Source organism: Brachionichthys hirsutus, chromosome 15 (assembly GCF_040956055.1).
Source record: "Brachionichthys hirsutus isolate HB-005 chromosome 15, CSIRO-AGI_Bhir_v1, whole genome shotgun sequence".
NCBI lineage: Eukaryota > Metazoa > Chordata > Actinopteri > Lophiiformes > Brachionichthyidae > Brachionichthys > Brachionichthys hirsutus.
Genome location: NC_090911.1, coordinates 8,110,510 through 8,122,527, shown reverse-complemented (window position 1 = coordinate 8,122,527; position 12,018 = coordinate 8,110,510). Strand labels below are relative to the sequence as shown.

The 12,018-nt window shown below is 45.4% G+C and overlaps 1 protein-coding gene across 1 annotated transcript in view; it reads right to left on the bottom strand.

Annotated features, from left to right (window-relative positions):
* Window positions 1-12,018, bottom strand: part of LOC137904686 (zinc finger protein 521-like) — a 90,627-nt gene that overhangs the window by 11,808 nt on the left and 66,801 nt on the right. The window contains exon 8 of the mRNA XM_068748889.1: window positions 7,474-7,589. Coding sequence (XP_068604990.1) covers window positions 7,474-7,589 — 116 coding nt within the window. The remainder of the gene's footprint in view (window positions 1-7,473; window positions 7,590-12,018) is intronic.

Sequence of the window (12,018 nt, the reverse complement as noted above, 5' to 3'; positions counted from 1 at the left end):
CCTGAAACCCACGCCGTTCCTCTTAGCCATTTTCTCCCTTTCTACCCAACCCTTAATCTCCTTCTGGCTCCTTTCAACCACCTGCTGGCCACACAGGTCTGCTGCAGGGCTGCGTTACCAGCAGTGTTCAGGTAAACTATAGCAGTCAATTCTCCACTAAATTACATTTTGCTCTGATCAATAATGCGCAGCCGCTTCACCCTTATGAAGACCAGCTGCATTGGCTCGGAGCGAGCCCCCCCTACCCCCCATCTTATTCTCCCCGGCTCCGTGCCACAGTTAAACCACCACTTTCATCTGATTACATCACTCTTCTGCAACGCCCTCAGGGGTAGTGGAAGAGGAGGGGGAACATCCGGCAGGGTTCTTGTGTACCCATGCAAACAGGTGCAGCACGTCTGAGGAATTTAACTCTGCTGCAGAGAGGGAGAGTATGAAAATGGGGAGCAGTTATGAGCAAAGATTAGGAAAGTGCAAGGAGGCTGGGGAGTTGATTTATTAACCAATCTTTTTTTTTATGCCATTCCCCCAACGCTCTGTTCTCCATCGACAGCACCCGGCCTCCAGTTAGGCAACAAAGGTGCATCTCTTACATCAGCCATGCAAAGACCAGCAGACCATTCTCTCTCCCCCTTTCATCTGATCTCACTGCATTAAGGAAAAAATCGTCCTATTGTCCAACGTCACGAAGAGAAACTGAAGATGAATCGTGAGGCCAACAGTGTTTGATTAGCATAGCGTTAAAACCTGCAGAGCACATGTTACGGTGAGGTCACTGCCTGATGTTATCCAGGACGTAGCATTAAAGCCAGACGCTATTGAGCGGTTATAGAGCTGAGTGAGCAATAGCGACTATTTTCAAGGCTTCTCCGAAACACCAAGCAGGGTGCACTTTGCACAAGAACATTATAAAGCTCTCAGATCCAAAGTGCTCCATTTATCAATCGTAACAATGCATTGATATTTATGCTTGCATAAGCGGAATTAATTTTAGGTGCACGATCTAGTGCTGAGTAAGTAAGCAAATGTATTAATGCTTGCAAATCAATTGTAAATGTGTTTTTTATAATAATATTTGAACAACAAAATACTTCAAAAATAATTTGACATACAACTAATTAGTTATTCGTGTTTACATAAAGTGTTTACAGAACAGGATATTGTATAATTATCCATGCTTTTATTTTGTGACCTCAAACTTGTTTGTAAGCAAATTGCCATTATGGTGTGTAAAATGTTCGTACTAATGCAAAATTGCCATGTTAAGGACAGTTTGGGGAAATTATATATTGTATATTAAAGAACTGTTGAACTACATTTTAAACAAAACAAAACAGATTTCATCTTTAACTACTTAAGGATTAGGATATTTAGAGTTTGATGTCTGTTGATGCAATAATCCAACAGCAAAGCATATGTGAGATAATCGGGTGTTACATTTATTTTTGAACCCTGTGGCCAAGGGCGTGCTATTCCGTTATTCTAGAATAAAAACCTTTTCAGAGAGACTCAACCAACCCCCCCTCCTCTAAACTCTGATTAAAACTCTTATCATTCTGCGCCTACTTTCTCCCCCTCTCATCCCGCATGGCTGACATTGCAGCAAGTCTGTAAAAAGTCTGCATGTGGAGCACGGGGAGTGTGCACAAAACCACTGAGACCTGTGCATACCCATACTCATCACTCAGGAATTTAATTAACACATCAGACAATGTCATCAAGCGACGCTAAAACAAAGAACCTGTGGTCTTTCTTCAGGCAATCCGAACCGCAGCGACTTAAAACAAAGAAACGTGAAGGTTTGAAGTTATATTATAATTGGATAACGATTGAGATATTAATGGCGGACCTCAGCCGATAGCAGCAGCGCCATTGTTTGTCGGGTGATCCCGTGAAAACTCTCGCTGTGCGTCGTCTCGGCAGGCTAAACTGCTGTGCAGGAAGACAAGAGTGCTGCATCCCGCCTTGATGCTCCATGGTATGTTGAACTCGGTCCAGTATTGACTCAATCCTCCCCCTTGTGCATTCCCTTCCGTTGACCAGTCCACTAAGGGACTAATCCTTCCCAGCTTTGAGCTCGGGCCAGGCTTACTGCTGGAACGCTCAGCCAATGAAGGACACAATCAAATAAATAAATAACACAGCAGTTGGCATTCCTCGCAGTCATCACTTATCCGGCCGTGGGGAGGGCTGACCCCAAACAATGTTGTGCCACAACCAGCGTGGTCTCCATGGTAACAGACCGCCTCATTTGAAGTCAGGTGCCCGGGGAGTCGTGGTCATACACTAACAGCACAAGGCTGGGGTGGAGTTGACAACACAAAATGGATTTCAATGTCTTCCATGTGTGTCATTTTCGTGTCCGGACACTTTTTGCACTGAGCGCTTTGTAAAAACATGCAATAAATCTATAACGTTTGGAAAAGCTTTGATTAGACGTCTAACTACCCAAACTGAGGGGCGGCCAGAGATGACGGACCACCCTTTTTGTTGTGGGCCGGTGCTTTGTAGCTGCAAATGATACTCATTACCCTGTCTAAGTAGACAGGCGAATGGTACTAGAAACACACTATGCAGTGATCCTGCTGTTTGACTGAGGTAGCAAAACAACTGCACAACTGCTGTGTTATTATGGGGCCTCATTAAGTGAGGAGAGAGTGGGAGACGGGGAGAGGGAAAGCAATAGAGAGAGGGCCAGCAAGAGGGAGGAAAAAAAAAACACAAGAGAGCGATACAAACCGTATTCTGAGGCGATAGCAACACACAGATGCCTTTCCAACCAAAATGAAAACTATGACTAAAGAACCCAATTAAGGGCTTTCTTAGGGGAGCCATCTTGGGAGGGGGAGGGGGTCTTCCTGGGACATGAGCCCTGGGCTACATCTTCTAATTAGACAGAGCGAGGGGGGAGGATCTCTGCCTGTCACTGGGAGGGAGATGGGGTCCATGGGGTTCCACATGTCAGTCCCAGAAACAAAACACAATTACTCTCACGTTTAACCACTTCAGTCAGGGACAGACTTTTACTAGGAATGCTACAGCACCCCCCACCCCCACCCTCATGTGCTACTTGATACTCCACTTAAGAAATTTGGAATTATTTTTGGGGGGGTAACAAAATTTTGTCCTGCATTTCCCTTCTTTCGAAAGGATTTTCCACGGAAATAGTGGAGCAAATCCACAAAGGCGCTTTTAAATCACCCGCTTTTCCATCGGCACCCTAAACCAACAGCTACTCGCTGTCTTAATGTGTAAATATGAGATTCAACGGGGAATAATTGTTCTAATGCCGTGTTTATTTTGGCCTCTGCTGCATTCGGTTAACATCAGCAGCATAATGGGTGCATGGAAATCAAACCCGCTACAGTGCGGCGAAATGAAACCTGTGGCGAATTTCCTGAGAGGCGCTTAAAATGGCATTTATCAAAGTTGTTCAAAAAGTGAACTAAGAAAAGTGGAGGAGACGCGTTTGCGGGAGAGATCCAGCGACGGATTCTAGCGCAGTACGCCAGGCGTCTCGTCTTTGTTTGTATTTAACTTTCCCCAGTGGTGCAACACAGGAAGAAAAAAAAAGAACAGCTCAAAGGCTTCTGGGAGTTTTTGTCATGTCTCCCTCCAGACAATGTGTTTGCGTGCACATTTCAGACCCTGGGAGAAACAGACACAAAGAAAAATACATACGGCATGCACGTAGATGCACACACACATGCACAAATATCCTCCCAGGATCATTAGGTCTGTCATGCTGTCTAATTCTGATCCATCTACAAAACTAGAACACCCTTATTGTGGTACATCGCCACTCATCTAAGGGTGTTGACGTCCCCGTTTACCGTGTGTGTACAGTGTTGTACATAATTATAAATAAGCTTAAATATTAATGATGATGGTGCCTCACAAGCGTCTAATACGCTGTTCTTTTATTTTGCGGCGCAGCTTTGAGACGGCGACAGAATCCGATCACCTGGGGTGATGAAGAAGAAAACAAGTTGTCATATAAAAGGAAAAACTAAAAAAATATATATATACAACTTTCAAAAGCATGAGGAGCTGTCATACTTGGCAGATCAAGACATTTAGAGAATATGACAGCCACTTAGGGACACAAACGTGAAGCTTTGCTTTTGTGCGACACTTTTGGGACGTAGGGCAGTTAAGGCGTTTTTGGGGGCATATTCGAAAATCCTAAAAAAAAACAACAACAACAACAAATTTTGGGGAATTGGAAAAGCAGCATTCTTGAGATTTCATGTTAAGAAAACATTTAAGCTGTATTTGATTTTCCTTTTCATACTCCCTCTCACTTTCTCCACGGCTGCCCGTGCCTCCCCGTTTTTCCGTCTTACACGGACATTATGACATGCATTTCCGTTTACACCTGCTGACCATGAAGCCTATAAATATGCTTAATTAAAACAGTGGAATTGGTCACAGCTTGGCAATAATGGCCATCACATGGGGAGAGGAGAATCTCATTTGTGTGTGGGGGGGGGGGGGGGGGGGAGTAGAACATGATGCAGATGTGCTCTTGTCACTTTCGGCACTCATTAAGGCCACGGCGCTCTGGATCGTCTTTGAAGGCATCCTTTTAAAAAAGACGCTCCAATTAAGGTGGGTGTCCTGCGGGCGTCTGAGGAGAGGGAGAAGCCGTACAGTGCCGCAATCCCTCAACCGACGACTTAACACATGACTTACAATCGTGTGTCACTTCCGAAGAAAGATAGTGAAATTTCACGGGCGGAGGAAAGTGGGAAAAAGGCAGATCAGGTTAACAGGAATACGGGAATACAACTTGCATGTCTTTGTCTCGTCTTTGGAAGGATTGGGATCGTCACGGCGCCTCTGATCGCTGCCCTTCACTGACTGTGGATGGGCTGAGCATGTGCGTTTCTTCATAAATGAACCGCACTCAGAGAAATGTCAGATTTAAGCTGTGGCTAATACGGCACATCCATCAGTTAATGAATCTGGCTAATTAATCCAGTCTAGCAGCGTCGTCAGAGGCGCACTTTTGGTAAGTGGGAAGTGCTGGAGCATCTGAAGGCCGTGCGAAGGGAATACGAAGTTTATTATCAGAGTTCACATTACGACTTGGTGTTCGCCTACCCAGAGAGACTTTTTTTTAGCTTCTCATGAGGGGGTAGACAGAACGGCGTATCTTATTTGGGCTGGATTCACTAAAGCCACGTTTCCTTGTTGCTCAAGAAGCTGGCAGGAGTCGAGGGTCAGTGAGAGCAGCCCGTTGCCCTCCCCATCAGCACCTCATGAAATATCTAGACTTTGCTCCATATTTTAATGGGGGGATGCATGGGGGAGAGGCCGTGCGAGCGGGTACGATGGTGGAGGTAAGTTCTCCGGAGAGTTTTGAAGGGAATGGTGGTCCATGCATCTCAGTGCTCATTTCTTTTTTTTTCTTTTCTCTCTGTGTGAGAAGGAATAAAGTGAAAATTGCAAGGAGGGGGAGAGGAAGAGTAAGAGAGATTATTCTCTTTTGGAATCTGGATTCTGGGGCACACAAGCCCAGGAGTCAGTCAATCTGGCCGTTCTGAGGGAGGCGGTTGGGCGGGGGGGGGGTCCTAGGAGGGCTGATTAGACGGATGCTCGCCCATCATCCATCTCGACAGGCTGGCGAAAATTGGCTAGACCCTCGCAGGGTAGAGTTCACGGGGGGGGGGGGGGGGGGGGTGGAGTGGTGCACTGGATACCTGTCACAGCCTTTGGTCTGTTTCAGGATCTCAGCAGCAAATTAATAAAATATCGTTCCTGCTTCTCTTCACCTGCCGTGGCAGCTCTCCCTCTCGCCGCTCCTTCTCCCAGCTTGCACTGGCCCTTTGACCCCAACGACTACTGCGAGAGACGAGGAGCCCAGGCAGCCTGCGAGTGGGCCAGAGTGTCAGGGAGAACCAGGGAGGGGCTCCAAACTCAAGACTGGGCAAGGAGAGAGAGAGAGAGCGCTTTCACTCCTCTCACTGCTGGAAGACAGCTCCACTTCAGACAGACTGACAAACAACTGCCCTGTCAGTGAAACATTTTGAAGTGTGATGCATGGGAAGCGGCAACCGCAAACAAACAACTAAAACCCCCCCAACCGTCACTGGATGTTGAACTATGGATGGTGAAAAAGGAAAATCTTACATTAAGTTCAGGAGTTATGGAAACTTTGAGTTGGAGGCAGTGTAAATAATCTCTGACATTAATCCACATTTATCTCAACTATCTCAGTCCGCTCTCGTCTCTCCTCGCGGTTCTTCAGAACAATATAACCAAGCGTGGAACAACAGCTCCTGGAGGTGGAGATCAAGTCCATCCAAACATGTCAAAAGGGAAAAAAGTATGAAAACATCCCCAGGCCATTTGAGATTGTTTTCGGGTCCCTGCAACAAACCTCTGCTATACAGAGAACGCTTGTATCAATGAGAGATGAAAATGTGATAAATAGTGGCACGAATGAAAAAAAGGTGTAGTTAAATCTCCTCGTGTGTTGTGAAGCTACACGATGGTGGATTGTTTAATTCATGATCTCTGCGCTCAAATGACCAACGGACAATGATCGCACTCACCTTCCTCCTGGCAGACACATGGCTCAGTGTTTACAACCTGAATCTCAATATTAAAATCGTTGCCAATCAATGGGCAGCCGAGCCCCGTGTACTTCCTCTGGCTACCCGCTAATACACAAAGCTGCTAATCCGGAGATTCGGCTGGATGAACTGTACTTGAGGGATGCGGTCAGGGGCTATCGGGCTTCTCTCGGCCCTTCAAGGCGAATAAAGAGCTACTTCAATGATTGGCTTGAAAGTGCTATAATCATTCTCAAATTATTAATTTTCAAAACAAAACGATCTGACATGAGGATTGTGGCATCTGTGGGGTAGAAGAACCCCAAAGACTGCAGAGCTGCTTGAAAACAGCACCGTCACTGCAGAATAATATAATCAGGCCTGTTTCATATTTCAGGTTCTCAGAGGACCAGACCCCCAAAAAATAAAAAATAAAAAGATTGCAAGAAAATGGATTATCGCTCTAACATTGTGAGTTCAGAAGTCCAAATACTAACTTTGTTGAAGGGCAGATACGGTCTCCCTGAGGACAAAGCTCATATTTAGCCATGAGGCCTCCTCTGTGATTAGGAGGGGAGATGCAGGCATATTGATTCAAGCGCGTGGTTTTTTCTTTTTTTTGCCTCCGCACTGCATGTAATTACCTCTTCAAAAACGAACATTCCGCTAATCCGCTAAATCCAGATATTTTAGTGCTCGGCTCGCCTAATAAGCAAATCAACTCATATCATATCTGCACATCACAAATGAGTTTTGGAAACGGACTGAAATAATTCCTTCTGAGTCTCCGATACCAGATGGAGCAGCGGGGAGGGCAGCGAGCGATGCTTGCTGTTTGTTAAGCTGCCGTGTGTGTGTGTGTGTGTGATTGGTAGTCGCGCTTGCGGCGACTACTAGCCGGCCCAGGGCTCACCTGTAACTCTGTCTGGAAGAAGAACTTCTGCGGGCACTGTGAGCAGTCGTAGATCTTATCCTCCTGGCCGTGGGCAGAGAAGATGTGCTGCTGGAGCTTATTGGCGTGGACGAACACTGCTCGTAGACACGGGGGGGATCAAAGAGACACAGGAGAAGACATTAATCAATGTAAAAAAAACAAGATGTGGCAAGTTAAATAAAAAAAGGTCAGAGTAAGACGCCTCTGCTCTTTCCCTCTCACTTTTGACTGATGTAAATTAGAGCGGCGCCTTGTTGCATCGCATTCGGGGAACAAAAGCAAAAGCATAATTGCATAAGCCTGAATAAAAACTGATGACATGCTCTGTCAGAAGGCAAGGCAAATGACTTAACAACAAACAAATTAATGCGCTATCAACAACAGGAAAAAACACACTGTTATGAGATATATAATTGAAAAAAGAAAAAAGAGAACAATTTAAATGTTAAAATTGAAACTAGAGCAGTCACACAAACACACTAGAGCTGATGAATGCTTAATGCTTTGGGAATAACGATGCTCTTTATTTAGTGCCACAGTTGGGACAACTAGTGAGAAAATAAACAACCGCATAAAATTGGCGTAGCTTAAAGTGCAAAACATGGCCTCCATTAGTCTGCATAGCTAATTATATTGACAATATAAATATTCATGTTGTTGCACTAGTTACTCAAGCAGACACAGGCTACATTCACCATCATGTAAACACACAACTCGCTGGCACTTAAAACATACACAGCACATTTGTGCTTTAATTAAACCATAGTCCATGCTGGAAGGCTAAGGGGGACGCAATTGTGCACGTTTAGAGTGCGTGTGTGTGTGTGTGTGTGTGTGTGTGTGTGCATTCTCCAAGGAGCACTTCAAACGTGCCGTTTGTTATCCCGGACCCTTGTGCTTTAAGGATGGCTGTCTAATCTCAAAGGTCTGGATGCTCTGGAAAAAGTTAGCATGTAGGGAGGGGGGGGGGGGGGGCTTCATTTGAATTTCTTACAGCTCAAAATAACTTTTCCTCTAATGTGTTCACCATGGGGCCAGGAAGAGGAGGAAAGAAGGAGAAGCACATCCACAAAAGGTGAGGTGTCTGCCATAGATGGCGTTGTGTGGGGGGGGGGGGCTGCCCTGTGTCGGAGCCCCGCAATGTTAACGCGTCCCAATTTGAGCTCGCCAGGGAGGGTGGGTATTAATTATTGAGCCACGTACACTGGAGGCACACTGAGCTTCGCTGAATGTCACACTTCTGACCTGGGAAATAAAAGTTTAGATTCAAAGCAGACACTCGTGTGATGCTTTCAGACTGCTAATGCCTGGGCGACAGCTGCCTCTGGAACACGGGAGCATGTTACCCAGAGATGAACAGCCGTCCCCTAATGAGCAAACAGCAACTCCGCAGTCCATTTCTGAAACTAATGTTCATGGCAACGTGAAGACCAACATCATTTCATATCGATGGCCGCTTTTACAGCCTGTTACAAAAACACTGATGCTCAAAGGTTGAGGCTTTGGATGACATCCACATGTTTGTGTCTGTTATGAGCGGAAGGGTGGGGGGGAGAGAGAACAAGATACCAATTTTCTTTGTGGGGAATGCATGATCTGAAAATAATCATGCACTGATAAACAATGGCTTTTCTATTTTGCTGTGTTTTGTCTGCATGTACTGTACGGAAGCAGGTCAGGACAGCTGCAGGAGGCCTTCATTATGTCTTTGGCTAGAGGAGGAAAAAGTCAATACAGCAAAAATAAAAATGGATTTGAGACTTGGGGGGGCCTTCAAATACTGTACAATACGGCCAAACACTACTGGGATGCCAACGTCGCTGTTTCTAGTTGTTAACATGTGTATCTGTTCCTGTTCCAGTAGGAGAGGCGTTCAATAAGATTATCAGTTTATAGCCCTGCAGTCGTTGATACGCAAGTAGGCAATGATTTAAAGGGCCAGAGCCCAAAATACACTAATGGCCCTCACAATTATAGTGGGAGAACCAGAAATAATGAAAGGGAACTAAAAACTTTAAAAATAATCCTCGTACTTGTGTTAGATGTCCGCTTTGAAAGCAAATATTGATGAACGCTGGAGAAAATTAGAAAATATTGTGTTTGTTCATTTAAACTGTGGTAAAGACACTTTATTTGTCTTCATCATCGTTGTTCAAATTAGCACAAAACCTGTAATAAAGGGATTCCTTGGAATGGGTGACTAGAGGATGCCGTATCAGAGCTTGGTAGCCAGAGTCAAATGTGAAATATGTCATTATGATGGCCATTTAGGAGGTGCTCCAGGAGGGTTAGAAAGAGGACACAGAGAATCTGGGAAGTAATAACCAAAAAAAAACAAAAAAACACCCGAACGGGATCAGTGGCTGGCCATTGTGTCTCTTCCTGCAGAGAATGTGAAACAATAAAGGGGGGGGGGGGGGGCGGCAGGGAGGCAGAGGGAAAGAGAGAGAACTTTGTGGAGTTTGTTGGCCATGGAGCAAAAGCACAGCGGAGCTGAACAGAGCACTGAGCCGGGCGTCAGGGGTCTCAGGGCTGAGGGGGCTGAGGGGCCAAGGTCCTCTCACTGTGGGGGATATTAAGGCCTCTGATTAGATCTCAGGGGCCGCCCATGGCAGGCATCTCCTTTACTGCAGGCCCCAGCTCATCTTTATTTTGGCAAGGTAGTGCTCTCTGCAGGCTGCGCTGCACCAATACTAAGCTGTTTGTGCAGAGAGGCGAAGAAAATAAAGTTTATCCTTTCCTCCCCCCTTTTTTTCTTTTCATTTATTTATGTATTCGTCTAGTCCGCACGTGCTCCTTTCTGCTTAATCCTCGTATTCTGAGGCAATGCTAACAAGTTGGCAGTGTAAGTTGATTATGAGCTATAAGCTGATAACCACTAATTTTGATTTCATGCGAAAATCCTGTGCCGTTTTTTTGTTTTGGATGTGGGATGTCATAATTCTAAAATCACGCACCAGCGGAACGCAGGCAAGCAAGTAAACAAAAAAGCCAATTAAACTACTGTATTTGTCAGAGTCTTGCAGATTTGAAAGCAGCGCATCCTGTAGCTTTTAAAGTTTGTACTTCATGCTGTGACATAAGCAAAAGAAAACACACACACACACACACACACACACTCATCTTTCATCGGGCAGACTTTCTTCTGTTTTGTTTGTCTTAAGCTCATATTCCCAATCACAATTTCCACACCAGGCCTCAGCACTGCTCCTATGGGTGCAGGCAGACACTTCTAGCTGCAGGCACCCCCACTTCTGAAACCTGTCAAATCTGTCCTGGGAGAGTCAGCCTCTCTCTCATCATCCAGGGGCTTATGGACCGCTCTCCATTTACCCTCCCTCCTCGACACAGTTCTCTTTTCCTCCTTCTCTTACCCTCTTTCATCTCACATCCAAACTTGCTAGTTGCAACCTTCCCAGCTTCCTCCAAGTTTTGTCCCCTCTTCTCTTCTCCTCTCCCCTCCATCTACCGTCGACGACAGGGGTCTTCAATTAAAATCGCAAGCGGAAGAGCAAGCGAACCTTCCTCCCATGCTGAGGTCCGAACAGTTGGATACCGACAAGTATGCACCTTTTTTTCTTTTTGTTGTTGTTGTTGTTTTGCCAGTTAAGTTCTAAAGGAAATCCAGGCTTCATATGCTGAGTTAAGTGTGCGGTTAGGTTTTCACATTTAAAGCACTTTGGTGGAGGTTGTAAGAAAATATTGTGGTTTTGCAATAAATGAGAACAAAGTGAACCCATCCTGTGTTTCGAGTCACTGTCTACTTCTTCACTATTTAACCAGGACCAGAGTTATTCTGTAGCCATTGCAATTTGCATTAAGTGTCTAAAATCATTGAAAAACAAATCATTTGTGCATCTTTGCACATCCTTGAAAATGTATTTGCTTTTAAGTAACAGTATACTGTACTTGAGTAAATATAAAGTGGGGATACATTTTTTTTTATTGAAGGATGTTGTTACAGAATATTCTGACTTTAATTGCTGCATTTGAACAAAAGATCTGAATCCTTCCTCCTGTTTATGTCTTAAAGGCAACATTGAAATCTGTCAAATCAAGCCTGCTAATGCTAGATGCATTGAACAATTGTCTGTATTTAGTAGGATGTATTTTCTCTATTTTATGCAGGCTGAATTTGAAGAAAAATAAAGGAGCGTTGCCAGCTACACTCTCAGGTCCTCCTTTTCCTCTGAGCACTCGACAGTCTGCCTGTCCCCTCCGTCCCCAACAGAGGGAGGCCTTTCAGTGCACCCGTCCTCTCCACTCGGCCTTGCCCACCACCATTGCCGTTCTCCCCATCCGTCTGTCAGTTCTGTGGCCACCGTCCTGCGGGTGTACTCTGTCTCTCCCTCCTCCCTCCCAGCATCCTTCTCTCTCATGCGCCGTGATCGATATGGACGCTGAGGGAGAGGGGGGGTGGGGGGACCTGTCTGTCAAAGCTGGCGGTGGAAAATGAAGGCTCAGATGAAGGAGGCATGCTCTGTATATTAAATGCTCAGACCCCTGTGAGGGATGGAGAGGGAT